The following is a 19,020-nucleotide window of genomic DNA, read 5'->3' on the forward strand; positions in this document are numbered from 1 at the left end:
CGTGTTAGTCATATTCTTACAATTTAAGTGTATGTTAATAAAAGCGGTACGGCGCTTGTGCGTGTCAACCATTTTTGAAAAATAAATTAGCTTTGTTTAAATTCCTAAAAAACGTGGATCACGGCTTAATGACCGAACCAGTCGAGAACCACGTCAACAAACCACTGGATGCGCCGATGAAACCCTTGACCCAGAAATAAGGTTTAAATGAGAAACTAACAAGTTTTTTTTTTAATTTCACTTAACTTTTATTAAAAAAAAAAAAAAAAAACTTTTTTGATTGAACAATACAAGACTACCAATCCAGAATGAGCAAAAGAGTATTAAAGGAAAAAAAAAAAAAGTGTATGTTTACAATGTGTGTGTGTTTGCGTCCCCTCGATTTAGAAAAACAGAAAAAGCACAAAGTGAATCATTATGTGCTAACGTAAAAGCCATGAACTATTCAGAAACGAGCAGGACTGGCGAGAGGGCGAGAGAGAGGGCGAGAGAGAGGGCGAGAGAGAGGGAGAGAGAGAGAGAGAGAGAGAGAGAGAGAGAGAGAGAGAGAGAGAGAGAGAGAGAGATGAGCCGGAAGGATGAGTGTTACTTAAACACAAACACTAGGTCACATCTACCCTTCAGAACAGCGCTCGCATGCACACACACACACACACACCTGAGGGATGTAACGCAGGAAAATCCACGTCCATCCGCTGATATGAAAACCACTATCCTACAGCACACACCAGCGCTGGCCGACGCTATTTACATCAGACACACTGTGTGTGTGTGTGTGTGTGTGTGTGTGTGGGGGGGGGGCAGTAAAAGAGGACTGTGGGAAACGTGTGTGTGCGTGTGTGTGTGTGTGTGTGTGTGTTTAATGCCGCCTCTTCTTCTTGCTGCTGGGCGGTGGAGCTGACGAACGGCCCTTCCTCTTCCGGTTGTTTGTATCCTCTGTGTCCTCATATTGACTCTCTCGATCAGCTGATGGAAACAACCAAAAACACCAATCACTGTTGTATAGGGTGATAGAGATGTGAAACCAGGAGGGAATTTTTTTTTCATGCACTGGTCAATTTGGGCTGATTTGTATGGAAGCTTGTCTCCGCCAAAATGAAAAATAAAAAAAGCTAATTGCGACTTTTTCATCTCACAATTGCGTGATATAAAGTCAGAATTGCGTGATATAGTCAGAATTGCCTGATATAAAGTCAGAATTGCGTGATATAAAGTCAGAATTGCCTGATATAGTCAGAATTGCCTGATATAGTCAGAATTGCCTGATATAGTCAGAATTGCCTGATATAGTCAGAATTGCGTGATATAAAGTCAGAAATGCGTGATATAAAGTCAGAATTGCGTGATATAAAGTCAGAATTGCATGATATAAAGTCAGAATTGCCTGATATAAACTCAGAAATGTGAGATTTAAAGTCAGAATTGCGAGATATAAAGTCAGAATTGCCTGATAAAGTCAGAATTGCGAGATAGTCAGAATTGTGTGATATAAAGTCAGAATTGCATAATATAAAGTCAGAATTGCGAGATATAGTCAGAATTGCGAGATATAAAGTCAGAATTGCGTGATATAAAGTCAGAATTGCCTGATAAAGTTAGAATTGCGAGATAGTCAGAATTGCGTGATATAAAGTCAGAATTGCATAATATAAAGTCAGAATTGCGAGATATAGTCAGAATTGCGAGATATAAAGTCAGAATTGCGTGATATAAAGTCAGAATTGCCTGATATAGTCAGAATTGTGAGATATAGTCAGAATTGCGTGATATAAAGTCAGAATTGTGAGATATAGTCAGAATTGCGAGATATAGTCAGAATTGCGTGATATAGTCAGAATTGCGTGATATAGTCAGAATTGCCTGATATAGTCAGAATTGTGTAATATAAAGTCAGAATTGCCTGATAAAGTCAGAATTGCGAGATAGTCAGAATTGTGTGATATAAAGTCAGAATTGCGATATAAAGTCAGAATTGCGTAATATAAAGTCAAAATTGCGAGATAGTCAGAATTGCGAGATATAAAGTCAGAATTGCGTGATATAAAGTCAGAATTGCCTGATATAGTCAGAATTGTGAGATATAGTCAGAATTGCCTGATATAGTCAGAATTGCGAGATATAGTCAGAATTGCGTAATATAAAGTCAAAATTGCGAGATAGTCAGAATTGCGAGATATAAAGTCAGAATTGCGTGATATAAAGTCAGAATTGTCTGATATAGTCAGAATTGCCTGATATAGTCAGAATTGTGAGATATAAAGTCAGAATTGCGTGATATAAAGTCAGAATTGCCTGATATAGTCAGAATTGTGAGATATAGTCAGAATTGCCTGATATAGTCAGAATTGCGAGATAAAGTCAGAATTGCGTGATATAAAGTCAGAATTGTCTGATATAGTCAGAATTGCCTGATATAGTCAGAATTGTGAGATATAAAGTCAGAATTGCGTGATATAAAGTCAGAATTGCCTGATAAAGTCAGAATTGCCTGATATAGTCAGAATTGCCTGATATAGTCAGAATTGCCTGATAAAGTCAGAATTGCCTGATATAAAGTCAGAATTGCCTGATATAAAGTCAGAATTGTGTAATATAAAGTCAGAATTGCCTGATATGAAGTCAGAATTGTGTAATATAAAGTCAGAATTGCATGACAAAGTCAGAATTGCGAGATATTAAGTCAGAATTGCGTGATATAAAGTCAGAATTGCCTGATAAAGTCAGAATTGCCTGATATAGTCAGAATTGCCTGATAAAGTCAGAATTGCCTAATAAAGTCAGAATTGCCTGATAAAGTCAGAATTGTGTGATATAAAGTCAGAATTGCCTGATATAGTCAGAATTGTGAGATATAGTCAGAATTGCGAGATATAGTCAGAATTGTGAGATATAAAGTCAGAATGGCCTGATATAAAGTCAGAATTGCCTGATATAAAGTCAGAATTGCCTGATATAGTCAGAATTGTGAGATATAGTCAGAATTGTGAGATATAGTCAGAATTGCGAGATATAAAGTCAGAATGGCCTGATATAAAGTCAGAATTGCATGATATAAAGTCAGAATTGCCTGATATAAACTCAGAAATGTGAGATTTAAAGTCAGAATTGCGAGATATAAAGTCAGAAATGCGTGATATAAAGTCAGAATTGCGTGATATAAAGTCAGAATTGCATGATATAAAGTCAGAATTGCCTGATATAAACTCAGAAATGTGAGATTTAAAGTCAGAATTGCGAGATATAAAGTCAGAATTGCCTGATAAAGTCAGAATTGCAAGATAGTCAGAATTGTGTGATATAAAGTCAGAATTGCATAATATAAAGTCAGAATTGCGAGATATAGTCAGAATTGCGAGATATAAAGTCAGAATTGCGTGATATAAAGTCAGAATTGCCTGATAAAGTTAGAATTGCGAGATAGTCAGAATTGCGTGATATAAAGTCAGAATTGCATAATATAAAGTCAGAATTGCGAGATATAGTCAGAATTGCGAGATATAGTCAGAATTGCGTGATATAAAGTCAGAATTGTGAGATATAGTCAGAATTGCGTGATATAGTCAGAATTGCGTGATATAGTCAGAATTGCGTGATATAGTCAGAATTGCGTGATATAGTCAGAATTGCCTGATATAGTCAGAATTGTGTAATATAAAGTCAGAATTGCCTGATAAAGTCAGAATTGCGAGATAGTCAGAATTGTGTGATATAAAGTCAGAATTGCGATATAAAGTCAGAATTGCATAATATAAAGTCAAAATTGCGAGATAGTCAGAATTGCGAGATATAAAGTCAGAATTGCGTGATAAAGTCAGAATTGCCTGATATAGTCAGAATTGTGAGATATAGTCAGAATTGCCTGATATAGTCAGAATTGCGAGATATAGTCAGAATTGTGTGATATAAAGTCAGAATTGCGATATAAAGTCAGAATTGCGTAATATAAAGTCAAAATTGCGAGATAGTCAGAATTGCGAGATATAAAGTCAGAATTGCGTGATATAAAGTCAGAATTGTCTGATATAGTCAGAATTGCCTGATATAGTCAGAATTGTGAGATATAAAGTCAGAATTGCGTGATATAAAGTCAGAATTGCCTGATATAGTCAGAATTGTGAGATATAGTCAGAATTGCCTGATATAGTCAGAATTGCGAGATAAAGTCAGAATTGCGTGATATAAAGTCAGAATTGTCTGATATAGTCAGAATTGCCTGATATAGTCAGAATTGTGAGATATAAAGTCAGAATTGCGTGATATAAAGTCAGAATTGCCTGATAAAGTCAGAATTGCCTGATATAGTCAGAATTGCCTGATATAGTCAGAATTGCCTGATAAAGTCAGAATTGCCTGATATAAAGTCAGAATTGCCTGATATAAAGTCAGAATTGTGTAATATAAAGTCAGAATTGCCTGATATGAAGTCAGAATTGTGTAATATAAAGTCAGAATTGCATGACAAAGTCAGAATTGCGAGATATTAAGTCAGAATTGCGTGATATAAAGTCAGAATTGCCTGATAAAGTCAGAATTGCCTGATATAGTCAGAATTGCCTGATAAAGTCAGAATTGCCTAATAAAGTCAGAATTGCCTGATAAAGTCAGAATTGTGTGATATAAAGTCAGAATTGCCTGATATAGTCAGAATTGTGAGATATAGTCAGAATTGCGAGATATAGTCAGAATTGTGAGATATAAAGTCAGAATGGCCTGATATAAAGTCAGAATTGCCTGATATAAAGTCAGAATTGCCTGATATAGTCAGAATTGTGAGATATAGTCAGAATTGTGAGATATAGTCAGAATTGCGAGATATAAAGTCAGAATGGCCTGATATAAAGTCAGAATTGCATGATATAAAGTCAGAATTGCCTGATATAAACTCAGAAATGTGAGATTTAAAGTCAGAATTGCGAGATATAAAGTCAGAATTGCCTGATAAAGTCAGAATTGCGAGATAGTCAGAATTGTGTGATATAAAGTCAGAATTGCATAATATAAAGTCAGAATTGCGAGATATAGTCAGAATTGCGAGATATAAAGTCAGAATTGCGTGATATAAAGTCAGAATTGCCTGATATAGTCAGAATTGTGAGATATAGTCAGAATTGCGTGATATAAAGTCAGATTGTGAGATATAGTCAGAATTGCGTGATATAGTCAGAATTGCGTGATATAGTCAGAATTGCGTGATATAGTCAGAATTGCCTGATATAGTCAGAATTGTGTAATATAAAGTCAGAATTGCCTGATAAAGTCAGAATTGCGAGATAGTCAGAATTGTGTAATATAAAGTCAGAATTGCGATATAAAGTCAGAATTGCGTAATATAAAGTCAAAATTGCGAGATAGTCAGAATTGCCTGATATAGTCAGAATTGTGAGATATAGTCAGAATTGCCTGATATAGTCAGAATTGCGAGATATAGTCAGAATTGCGTGATATAAAGTCAGAACTGTCTGATATAGTCAGAATTGCCTGATATAGTCAGAATTGTGAGATATAAAGTCAGAATTGCGTGATATAAAGTCAGAATTGCCTGATATAGTCAGAATTGTGAGATATAGTCAGAATTGCCTGATATAGTCAGAATTGCGAGATAAAGTCAGAATTGCGTGATATAAAGTCAGAATTGTCTGATATAGTCAGAATTGCCTGATATAGTCAGAATTGTGAGATATAAAGTCAGAATTGCGTGATATAAAGTCAGAATTGCCTGATAAAGTCAGAATTGCCTGATATAGTCAGAATTGCCTGATATAGTCAGAATTGCCTGATAAAGTCAGAATTGCCTGATATAAAGTCAGAATTGCCTGATATAAAGTCAGAATTGTGTAATATAAAGTCAGAATTGCCTGATATGAAGTCAGAATTGTGTAATATAAAGTCAGAATTGCATGACAAAGTCAGAATTGCGAGATATAAAGTCAGAATTGCGTGATATAAAGTCAGAATTGCCTGATAAAGTCAGAATTGCCTGATATAGTCAGAATTGCCTGATATAGTCAGAATTGCCTGATAAAGTCAGAATTGCCTACTAAAGTCAGAATTGCCTGATAAAGTCAGAATTGTGTGATATAAAGTCAGAATTGCCTGATATAGTCAGAATTGTGAGATATAGTCAGAATTGCGAGATATAGTCAGAATTGTGAGATATAAAGTCAGAATGGCCTGATATAAAGTCAGAATTGCCTGATATAAAGTCAGAATTGCCTGATATAGTCAGAATTGTGAGATATAGTCAGAATTGCGAGATATAGTCAGAATTGCGAGATATAAAGTCAGAATGGCCTGATATAAAGTCAGAATTGCTTGATATAAAGTCAGAATTGTGTAATATAAAGTCAGAATTGCCTGATATGAAGTCAGAATTGTGTAATATAAAGTCAGAATTGCGTGACAAAGTAAGAATTGCGAGATATAAAGTCAGAATTGTGAGATATAGTCAGAATTGCGAGAGTCAGAATTGTGTGATATAAAGTCAGAATTGCCTGATATAGTCAGAATTGCCTGATAAAGTCAGAATTGCGAGATAGTCAGAATTGTGTGATATAAAGTCAGAATTGCGATATAAAGTCAGAATTGCATAATATAAAGTCAAAATTGCGAGATAGTCAGAATTGCGAGATATAAAGTCAGAATTGCGTGATATAAAGTCAGAATTGCCTGATATAGTCAGAATTGTGAGATATAGTCAGAATTGCCTGATATAGTCAGAATTGCGAGATATAGTCAGAATTGTGTGATATAAAGTCAGAATTGCGATATAAAGTCAGAATTGCGTAATATAAAGTCAAAATTGCGAGATAGTCAGAATTGCGAGATATAAAGTCAGAATTGCGTGATATAAAGTCAGAATTGTCTGATATAGTCAGAATTGCCTGATATAGTCAGAATTGTGAGATATAAAGTCAGAATTGCGTGATATAAAGTCAGAATTGCCTGATATAGTCAGAATTGTGAGATATAGTCAGAATTGCCTGATATAGTCAGAATTGCGAGATAAAGTCAGAATTGCGTGATATAAAGTCAGAATTGTCTGATATAGTCAGAATTGCCTGATATAGTCAGAATTGTGAGATATAAAGTCAGAATTGCGTGATATAAAGTCAGAATTGCCTGATAAAGTCAGAATTGCCTGATATAGTCAGAATTGCCTGATATAGTCAGAATTGCCTGATAAAGTCAGAATTGCCTGATATAAAGTCAGAATTGCCTGATATAAAGTCAGAATTGTGTAATATAAAGTCAGAATTGCCTGATATGAAGTCAGAATTGTGTAATATAAAGTCAGAATTGCATGACAAAGTCAGAATTGCGAGATATTAAGTCAGAATTGCGTGATATAAAGTCAGAATTGCCTGATAAAGTCAGAATTGCCTGATATAGTCAGAATTGCCTGATAAAGTCAGAATTGCCTAATAAAGTCAGAATTGCCTGATAAAGTCAGAATTGCGTGATATAAAGTCAGAATTGCCTGATATAGTCAGAATTGTGAGATATAGTCAGAATTGCGAGATATAGTCAGAATTGTGAGATATAAAGTCAGAATGGCCTGATATAAAGTCAGAATTGCCTGATATAAAGTCAGAATTGCCTGATATAGTCAGAATTGTGAGATATAGTCAGAATTGTGAGATATAGTCAGAATTGCGAGATATAAAGTCAGAATGGCCTGATATAAAGTCAGAATTGCATGATATAAAGTCAGAATTGCCTGATATAAACTCAGAAATGTGAGATTTAAAGTCAGAATTGCGAGATATAAAGTCAGAATTGCCTGATAAAGTCAGAATTGCGAGATAGTCAGAATTGTGTGATATAAAGTCAGAATTGCATAATATAAAGTCAGAATTGCGAGATATAGTCAGAATTGCGAGATATAAAGTCAGAATTGCGTGATATAAAGTCAGAATTGCCTGATATAGTCAGAATTGTGAGATATAGTCAGAATTGCGTGATATAAAGTCAGATTGTGAGATATAGTCAGAATTGCGTGATATAGTCAGAATTGCGTGATATAGTCAGAATTGCGTGATATAGTCAGAATTGCCTGATATAGTCAGAATTGTGTAATATAAAGTCAGAATTGCCTGATAAAGTCAGAATTGCGAGATAGTCAGAATTGTGTAATATAAAGTCAGAATTGCGATATAAAGTCAGAATTGCGTAATATAAAGTCAAAATTGCGAGATAGTCAGAATTGCCTGATATAGTCAGAATTGTGAGATATAGTCAGAATTGCCTGATATAGTCAGAATTGCGAGATATAGTCAGAATTGCGTGATATAAAGTCAGAACTGTCTGATATAGTCAGAATTGCCTGATATAGTCAGAATTGTGAGATATAAAGTCAGAATTGCGTGATATAAAGTCAGAATTGCCTGATATAGTCAGAATTGTGAGATATAGTCAGAATTGCCTGATATAGTCAGAATTGCGAGATAAAGTCAGAATTGCGTGATATAAAGTCAGAATTGTCTGATATAGTCAGAATTGCCTGATATAGTCAGAATTGTGAGATATAAAGTCAGAATTGCGTGATATAAAGTCAGAATTGCCTGATAAAGTCAGAATTGCCTGATATAGTCAGAATTGCCTGATATAGTCAGAATTGCCTGATATAGTCAGAATTGCCTGATAAAGTCAGAATTGCCTGATATAAAGTCAGAATTGCCTGATATAAAGTCAGAATTGTGTAATATAAAGTCAGAATTGCCTGATATGAAGTCAGAATTGTGTAATATAAAGTCAGAATTGCATGACAAAGTCAGAATTGCGAGATATAAAGTCAGAATTGCGTGATATAAAGTCAGAATTGCCTGATAAAGTCAGAATTGCCTGATATAGTCAGAATTGCCTGATAAAGTCAGAATTGCCTACTAAAGTCAGAATTGCCTGATAAAGTCAGAATTGTGTGATATAAAGTCAGAATTGCCTGATATAGTCAGAATTGTGAGATATAGTCAGAATTGCGAGATATAGTCAGAATTGTGAGATATAAAGTCAGAATGGCCTGATATAAAGTCAGAATTGCCTGATATAAAGTCAGAATTGCCTGATATAGTCAGAATTGTGAGATATAGTCAGAATTGCGAGATATAGTCAGAATTGCGAGATATAAAGTCAGAATGGCCTGATATAAAGTCAGAATTGCTTGATATAAAGTCAGAATTGTGTAATATAAAGTCAGAATTGCCTGATATGAAGTCAGAATTGTGTAATATAAAGTCAGAATTGCGTGACAAAGTAAGAATTGCGAGATATAAAGTCAGAATTGTGAGATATAGTCAGAATTGCGAGAGTCAGAATTGTGTGATATAAAGTCAGAATTGCCTGATATAGTCAGAATTGCCTGATATAGTCAGAATTGCGAGAGTCAGAATTGCCTGATAAAGTCAGAATTGCCTGATAAAGTCAGAATTGCCTGATATAGTGAGAATTGCCTGATATAGTGAGAATTGCCTGATAAAGTCAGAATTGCCTGATATAGTGAGAATTGCCTAATATAGTCAGAATTGTGTGATATAAAGTCAGAATTGCGTAATATAAAGTCAGAATTGCGTGATATAGTCAGAATTGCGTGATATAAAGTCAGAACTGTGTGATATAAAGTCAGAATTGTGTAATATAAAGTCAGAATTGCGTGATATAGTCAGAATTGCGTGATATAAAGTCAGAACTGTGTGATATAAAGTCAGAATTGCCTGATATAGTCAGAATTGCCTGATAAAGTCAGAATTGCCTGATAAAGTCAGAATTGCCTGATAAAGTCAGAATTGCCTGATAAAGTCAGAATTGCCTGATATAGTCAGAATTGTGTGATATAAAGTCAGAATTGTGTAATATAAAGTCAGAATTGCGTGATATAGTCAGAATTGCGTGATATAAAGTCATAATTGTGATAAAGTCAGAACTGTGTGATATAAAGTCAGAATTGCCTGATATAGTCAGAATTGTGAGATATAGTCAGAATTGCCTGATAAAGTCAGAATTGCGAGATATAGTCAGAATTGTGTGATATAAAGTCAGAATTGCCTGATATACATTCATAATTGCCTGATATAAAGTCAGAATTGCGAGATATAGTCAGAATTGTGTGATATAAAGTCATAATTGTGATAAAGTCAGAATTGTGTAATATAAAGTCAGAATTGCGTGATATAGTCAGAATTGCGTGATATAAAGTCAGAACTGTGTGATATAAAGTCAGAATTGCCTGATATAGTCAGAATTGTGAGATATAGTCAGAATTGCCTGATAAAGTCAGAATTGCGAGATATAGTCAGAATTGTGTGATATAAAGTCAGAATTGCCTGATATACAGTCAGAATTGCCTGATAAAGTCAGAATTGCCTGATATAGTGAGAATTGCCTGATATAGTGAGAATTGCCTGATAAAGTCAGAATTGCCTGATATAGTGAGAATTGCCTAATATAGTCAGAATTGTGTGATATAAAGTCAGAATTGCGTAATATAAAGTCAGAATTGCGTGATATAGTCAGAATTGCGTGATATAAAGTCAGAACTGTGTGATATAAAGTCAGAATTGTGTAATATAAAGTCAGAATTGCGTGATATAGTCAGAATTGCGTGATATAAAGTCAGAACTGTGTGATATAAAGTCAGAATTGCCTGATATAGTCAGAATTGCCTGATAAAGTCAGAATTGCCTGATAAAGTCAGAATTGCCTGATAAAGTCAGAATTGCCTGATATAGTCAGAATTGTGTGATATAAAGTCAGAATTGTGTAATATAAAGTCAGAATTGCGTGATATAGTCAGAATTGCGTGATATAAAGTCATAATTGTGATAAAGTCAGAACTGTGTGATATAAAGTCAGAATTGCCTGATATAGTCAGAATTGTGAGATATAGTCAGAATTGCCTGATAAAGTCAGAATTGCGAGATATAGTCAGAATTGTGTGATATAAAGTCATAATTGTGATAAAGTCAGAATTGTGTAATATAAAGTCAGAATTGCGTGATATAGTCAGAATTGCGTGATATAAAGTCAGAACTGTGTGATATAAAGTCAGAATTGCCTGATATAGTCAGAATTGTGAGATATAGTCAGAATTGCCTGATAAAGTCAGAATTGCGAGATATAGTCAGAATTGTGTGATATAAAGTCAGAATTGCCTGATATAGTCAGAATTGCCTGATATACATTCATAATTGCCTGATATAAAGTCAGAATTGCGAGATATAGTCAGAATTGTGTGATATAAAGTCATAATTGTGATAAAGTCAGAATTGTGTAATATAAAGTCAGAATTGCGTGATATAGTCAGAATTGCGTGATATAAAGTCAGAACTGTGTGATATAAAGTCAGAATTGCCTGATATAGTCAGAATTGTGAGATATAGTCAGAATTGCCTGATAAAGTCAGAATTGCGAGATATAGTCAGAATTGTGTGATATAAAGTCAGAATTGCCTGATATACAGTCAGAATTGCCTGATATAAAGTCAGAATTGCGAGATATAAAGTCAGAATTGCGAGATATAGTCAGAATTGTGTGATATAAAGTCATAATTGCGTGATAAAGTCATAATTGCGTGATAAAGTCAGAATTGCGTGATATAAAGTGAGAATCGCGTGATAAAGTCAGAATTGTGAGATAAAAAAGTCGCAATTATCTTTTAAAATGTTTTATTCTGTGGCGGAAACAAGCTTCCATAGATTTGTCTTTATTCAGATTAGTGGAAAGATAATACTCAAAACAAACATTTAAGTGTTTATTTTATTGAACTTTTATTTGAGTTTGGTAGATTTCAATTACAATTCATATCATTAAAGTCTCAGAGTTTTCCAAACTCCTCTGACAGAGGGAAACACTACTACTAATATAATAATGTTAAAATGAAAAAATAATAATACTAAATTATAGTGGTATTACTCCAAATAAGCTTAATATAAATTAAAGAAATTAAATATTAATAAACATAAAATAAAGCAAAATTTATTTACTTCTATCAAAAACTAAATATTTACTTGAAATAACCTAAATATACATTGATCTAAAGAACATTTTATTCCTAAAACATTTTTATTTTTTATCTGTTTTACAGTGTTTGATGATTTATGAAGTGATAAAAAGAGGATTTCTGAACTTGGCTTTATCCAAAGTTTACATTTCTGTTCTGGAAATGTGTGCAAATTAATGCATATTAAGTAAGTAATGCATCATTAATGCACCATACTACACCATAACAATTACTAACAAATCCTCCAGGAAGTGACATCATTCTGGAGGGAAAACAGTGGATTGAACTCACCTTTCCTGGCTTCCTCCTCCAGTTCATCCCAGTCTTTCCCACTCTCCTCTTCGCTGCCCAGTGACGCACTGTAATCTGAGATCAACAATCACATGATCACTCAGACAACCAATCAGGAGCTTCCGTGACCAACTAACCAATTGCACAGGGTACGGCTAGTTGCACGTGGCCGCCATTTTGGATTTCGGATCAGCGAGTGTGTGGGTAGACACTTCCGGTTTCGCATTACGCCCGGTGCAGGGAGCCGGAGAGAGCCGAAAATTCTCTTTTATAGTTGTTTATAGAATCAATTATCACTTGAAATACTACTAAGATCCATATTACTATCACACGAGCCAATGGCAATTAAATGCACGGATGCATAGTCAGATTAATGAATGAAAAACAACTGTTCACGAACAGAAGATTGTGCTTGACTCATGCTGCAATACGCATACGCAATGACAATTATGCCTACTGTAATTATAGAGTAGAGTAGATTAGAGTTGTTTGCATTAAATGCACCGTGAACATTCACACGTTTGCCCTGAGATAGGCTTCAATTTATCTCCATAAATACTATTTTCTCAATCTGCGTATATATTTTCACTTACTCGCATCAATTGCTCGATCAATATTATCATCAAATATTTTACATTTTTAACTTAGGTACCACAAACAATTTAATATAGGTAAGTTTGTGTATATTTTACTCGTAGTAAAATACTGTATGTGCTGCTTATAAACACCAGACAGATTATGATTTATGATCTTTACTCATCTCACCTGCACAAAATAAATGCAGTGATAGAAAGCATAGAAACGCACAGGTGAAATACACTGAAAATGATATGCATTTAAACATTTGGTCGGGATGAAGTGATCCGTCCGGATCTTCTGCATCACTCAGCCCGTACCGCAGCGTCAACGGGGAATGCATGAACGCTGACTTAACTGTTGTAACGTGACGAACTGGTACACAACGGCACACAACGATGAAGTGCTGAGGCGGTCACCCTCTGAAAGGAAAGTCACTTCTCTTGAATCCTAAAAACACTCATTGTGAAAAAATATCTCTGGTAATGGGACTCGGTCGCTGTTGTCTCTCGCTCTCGCTGTCAGATCACCGGAAGTACTGGCCCACACACTCGAGCTCGAACGTCAACGGCCGCCATATTGTGCATGGAGCGAATTCCAGGACTTTCGAGCACTACTTTTGGGTTTTCAAGGACTACAATCAGAGATTTCACTTATCAAACATTATCATTATTATCTTTCAAATTCTAAAAAAGGCAAATAGATAAACAAAAATGAATTAATAAAACAAAATGGTAGGAATAAAGTGCAGCACAAGCAACGTATGCAACTGTGGAAACTATAACCATTGAAAGGATACCATGATAAAGAAATCGCTTTCCTGATTCAAACTGATTTTTCCCACATTAATATATGATTGACCTGAAGAATGAAAGCCGTATCATATACTTGGATATTAATATGAGCAATATCACACTCACAGCCATGCGAAATGTCTTTATATCTATATCAGACAGGCTGCAGTGAAAATATTGTCTCAAAAACATTAAGCACTAATTTCATATATATTGTCTTTCAATAATTCAAGCACTTTAAGAAGCTCTTCATAAATATGTCTGCTTTCAAGGGTTTTCCAGGACTTCAATTTCAAAAGGTCAAATTTAAGCACCTCGTACGAACCCGGGTTACAGGCCACAACCTGGGTTACGGTTACAGTTTCTACTGTTTTACATGTTCGTAGAGTCAGTTTCTGGAGTAAATATATAGGCTATACTCTGTGTTTACACAGCCTTTTTAATAATGGCGGGTACTTGTGTTTCACGTGTGATTCGCGTGTGTTCGGCCAATCAGCGAACACTACCGCCATGGATAGTTCCTTTAGTGCTGGTTTAGACCGACTCATCTAAACTCGTTCCTAGAACAAACACGCCGACACCCGGGAACTTCCACCAGTGGCTATAGGGACGATGGAAAGGTTCCTCCGGTGCGGAAGCCCCTAATGCAGCCTTACCATTACAGGAGTCCTCGGTCTCAGAGGAGTAATCTTCATCACTGTCCTCCTCCTCCTCTTCCTCCTCATCCGCCGAGGGGTTGAAGGTCTCGTCCTCCATCTCGGACTCCGAGTCGTCCTCCGCTCCGCTTCCCTGAGACACACGGCACAAATGCCACAGTTAATCACCGGGGGAACATCTAAAGAGGACCCGTTTCTCCACACTCATCTTTCTCTACATCAGTGATTCTGAACTCCTGAAACGCCTCTACTGTAGTCTTGAGATTCTTCCGGGAACGAACACGTCACAATATTCCTCATTACAGCAAGACGTCTCACCTCACTCTCGGGGTCGAGGAAGGACCAGCCGCCCTGCTCGAAGAAGCCCTCGGGGTCGTCCACGATAGTCTTCATGATCTTGGTCCAGTTCAGAGACTGGACGCCCTCGGTGTACTTGATATCACACGAGCTGCACACACACATTCACTCTGTTAGCATTAGCCATTTACCAACACATTTTTTTTTTAGATGGCAGATGCCGACATCCTCTATATTGGCTGATATGTTTAATTTAAAGGTGCAGTGTGTGATATTTATGAGGATCTGTTGACAGAAATGCAATATCATATTCATATCTATGTGTTCAGTGGTGTATAAAGATCTTACATAATGAACCGTTGTGTGTTTATTAGCTTAGAATGAGGTGTTTCTCTTACATCGACATGTTTCTACAGGAGCCCTAAACGAACAAACACGTTTCGTCACTGTGTGTTCTTCATGATAAGAAGCTAGTTAAAGTCAGCGAATAAAACACTGACACAATGATGAACAAGTGACAATAATATTCGCAATAACATCGCTTTACTGAATAATTAAGTAAACCTAATTTCTTCATTTGTCTTTGTAAAGAAACCTCATTGTTTAACTGGCTACTCTCTGCTGGCTCAGACTTGTCGGCACTTCCTGTCGGCCACCGTAACTTCTGTTGGGTGCGATTCACAACCTCACCACTAGATGGCGCTAAAATCACACACTGCACCTTTAAAGATAGTAGATAACATGAAAACAACTGTTGCAAATAAACGTATTTATTTTACATGTACATCCAGTGAAAGTCTTACTTGAGCCACTCTTTGATGGGATCCAGAGAGTTGACGGGCACGGCGTTGATCATGGTGACCTTCTTGTTGTAGTCTTTATAAACGATGACCACGTCGAAGTTCTTGAGGTGGAACTGGACTCGCTCGAAGTGAACCAGCTCTACCTCGTCGAGCGTCACCACGAACGGAGGCTGCGAGAGAGAGAGTCGGGGCGTGAGGACGGGGGTGTGTGTGTGTGTGTGTGTGTTAGGGGTGGAACGGACCAGCTTACCCCACGGTTCGGCACTCATGCGATTCGCGGATTGACTACTAAAAGTGAAAGTTTATAATATGGACGTGTTTTGTCTTGCCAATTTACACATTCAAACAATTTTAAATGCAGAAGGCGAAAATCGTGACTCGCGCTATCTGCACTTGTCTTACATGACAGCAGGAATATTAGGCTGCTGTCACTTTGTGTCATTAATGATAATAAATATAGATTTATCGTTGTTAAAGCTGTATTTTGTTGTTTTAATTTCTAAGGTGAACAGTATTATTTTACATTTTCATTTCTGTACCTGAATACTACTGTTAGACTTTGTAACTTTGTTATTTAGTATTCATCTCTGCTTGTAATTTGTTTATTTGTTATGTATTTTATTACCGACTTTCCGACCCATGGCTCAAAAACTGTAAATGATCCGAACCGTGAATATTGTGATCCGCTCCAGCACTAGTATGGGTCGTGTGGCGCGACACTCACCCACTCGGTGACGTTGCAGAGCGAGCTGGACGTGGGCTGCAGTAAACAGGTGCTCCTGTAGGGGGCGCCCTGGAACCTGAAACAGTGGAGAATAACGCCTTACAGGGCGCTCAAACCAGGAGAAATCTGGGACAAAGCCACAGGGTATCATTCACTAATAATTACATAGATCTTGCGTATTGATATGCACGGGAAAATATCTCACGAAAACGTTCTACTTCATGTAGTTATGCACAGGAGTTTGTTCTTAAACTTGATCCAATGTTAAAAACCATCTCTATAGAAGGGCTTTTTGCAGAAACCTCACTTTATCGCCTTTTGTCGCTTAACAATAAACATTGCTTTCATTTGCTTAACGCTTGCATTCTCCCTCCAAAAAACATAAAACATAGTTTGTGCTAACCCTCAAAAAAACTCATTGCTGTAACCCCCCAAAAAACATTTTGCATTAAGCAAAAAAAAAAAAAAGTTACGCCAAAAAACCTAGTTTGCGTTAAGCCCCAAAAAACTTCATTTGTTTTTGTGTTATCTCAAAATACTGTGCATTCCCCCAACAGTTCATTCTTAAAACTTTTGCGATGACTCTTTGTTCGTTCACAAGTTTTGCATTTCCCCAAGAAACATTGCATTTGTGTTTCAAGCTTGACTCACAAAAGTGAATGTGACCCATTGTTTTGACTGAAATCTTATGTGTGTATGGGAACGCTCAAGCATGTTTGAGCTTCATTTCATCTGCAGCTCGCTCACCCGAGATCTCTGAACGGAACCTCAAACTCCAGCTCTTCCTTGGTGAGAGACTCCACCTTCTCGATGAAGTTCTTGAAGGCGGATTTGAGTTTGTGTCTCATCTCTCGCTCCATCTGTTCTGCGTAGAGGTCGTCGCGGTCGTGCATGTGCTGGTGTTTGCCCAGGTCCGTCGTGATCTCGCCCACCTCTGTGTAGAACTGCACGTCTGTGTGGCGCTTCTTACCGAACATGATGGCGTTCTACGACACACACACAAAACTACTTTAAATTCAGCCAATGTACTGAGAAACAGAAGGAAAAACAATACGGAAAATATAAAAGAAAGAATTAAAAATATTACAGAAAATATAACAAAGAATTAAAAACACAGAAAATGTAAAAAAAAAGTAAAAATACAGAAAATATAAAAAATACAGAAAGTATAAAGAATTATTAAAAATAAAAAAAAATAAAATATATAAAATGTAAGAAATAATTAAGAACACAGAAAATATAAACAAATTTAAAAATACAGAAAATATAAGAAATTAAAAATACAAAGAAATTAAAAATACATAAAATATAAATACAGAAAATATTAAAAATAATTAAATACAGAAATAAAAAAACAGAAAATATAAAACATTTAAAATACATAAAATATAAGAAAATATTTAAAGTACAGAAAATATTTAAAATAATTACAAATAATACATAAAATATAAAAAATTATAAAAAAATACAGAAAATATATATATATAAAAAAAAAATATTACAGAAAATATAAAAAATTAAATAGAATACAGAAAATATAAAAATATAGAAAATATAAAAATAATAATTAAACATTAATAAAAGCTACAATAGAGCATCAGTGCTAGTAAAGTGGCCCACCTTCAGATGGAAGTGCAGCACAATGATCATCTCCCCGTCGCAGGGCTGGAATACGGCGTGTTTGATGTTGTTGTAAAGGATGTCGACTTTATCTCCGCGTACTGACGTGAAACGGAAACCTGGAGACGCCAAGACAGTCAGTCTTTTGAGATTGATGAACTTTATTTGATAGAGATTTATTGAATAGTTTGTTAGGAGACAATTATTGCAATTAAATGGTAAATGGACTGCATTTATATAGCGCTTTCACAGATGGCCACTAAAGCGCTTTACATATAGACTCACATTCACCCATTCACTCATACACCGACGGCGGTGTCAGCCATGCAAGGAACCGGGGATTGAACCACCAACCTTTCGGTTTGTAGACAATCTACATGAACCACTGAGCCACTGCCGCCCCTAATTATAATTAATACGACTGACAAATGAAAAAAATTATCCAAAAAATTTAAGCTGGAAAGTTTTTTTTATTACTTTGAGTGTGAACCATCTTTTTAAGGCTGAGCGATTTGGGATTTTTACAGTTGTACTTTAAAATAAAAATTATTTTTTTAAATACTTAATTTCTTGGTTGTACTCATGAACAAGCAACCTTTTCCCCCACTGACAAATTTAGTATAAATTAAATAATAAATTGTGACTTATTAAATAAAATGCTAAATTAAATAAAAAATATATTGTAATATTGTAACTGCTGTACTGTAAAATAAAAGTGCATCTATCCATCATAAAAGTGCATCTGTCCATCATAAAAGTGCATCTGTCCATCATAAAAGTGCATCTATCCATCATAAAAGTGGCATTATAAAGCTTGGAGGAGCCAGGACATTTTTTAATATAACTCTGATTGTATTCGTCTGAAAGGATAATGTCATACACACCGAGGAATGCGTGAGGGAGAGTAAATCATGGTATCCCTTTAACGGAGCGCTAAAGCCCTCTCACCGTTGGTGTGCGCCTCGAGCGAGCCCTGCATCCTCTTCTGGGCGATGTTGGGTCTGATGTAGAGGTCTTTGAGTTTGGGGTTGCTGCGGTTGAGGTTGATGACGAGCGAGTCCTGCTTGACGATGCCCTCCTTCTCCTTCTCCTCCGCCTCGCGGGTCTTGTAGCGCTTCTGCACCTCCTTGATGATGCGGAAGGCGTTCTGCAGGTTTGTGGAGGGAACCGAGTGATCGCCCGGGGACTTCAGGTTAGACGCGCGGTACGTGCTAACAGAGGAAAAGAGCCGCGAGTTAGAGTTCTGCTTGTTAACAGCAGGCGTTCA

The 19,020-nt window shown here is 36.0% G+C and overlaps 1 protein-coding gene across 1 annotated transcript in view; it reads right to left on the reverse strand.

The window, feature by feature from the left end:
• Nucleotides 1-232: 232 nt before the first annotated feature.
• Nucleotides 233-19,020, reverse strand: part of supt16h (SPT16 homolog, facilitates chromatin remodeling subunit) — a 52,001-nt gene continuing 33,213 nt past the window's right edge. Inside the window, exons 16-24 of the mRNA XM_081359825.1 lie at nt 18,702-18,964; nt 17,754-17,872; nt 16,881-17,119; nt 16,134-16,209; nt 15,410-15,579; nt 14,628-14,757; nt 14,310-14,442; nt 12,284-12,358; nt 233-966 (exon numbers count right to left, since the gene is read on the reverse strand). Coding sequence (XP_081215951.1) covers nt 860-966; nt 12,284-12,358; nt 14,310-14,442; nt 14,628-14,757; nt 15,410-15,579; nt 16,134-16,209; nt 16,881-17,119; nt 17,754-17,872; nt 18,702-18,964 — 1,312 coding nt within the window. The 3' untranslated portion in view covers nt 233-859. The remainder of the gene's footprint in view (nt 967-12,283; nt 12,359-14,309; nt 14,443-14,627; nt 14,758-15,409; nt 15,580-16,133; nt 16,210-16,880; nt 17,120-17,753; nt 17,873-18,701; nt 18,965-19,020) is intronic.

The sequence above is a fragment of the Scardinius erythrophthalmus genome (genome assembly GCF_964197995.2).
Source record: "Scardinius erythrophthalmus genome assembly, chromosome: 2".
Taxonomy (NCBI): domain Eukaryota; kingdom Metazoa; phylum Chordata; class Actinopteri; order Cypriniformes; family Leuciscidae; genus Scardinius; species Scardinius erythrophthalmus.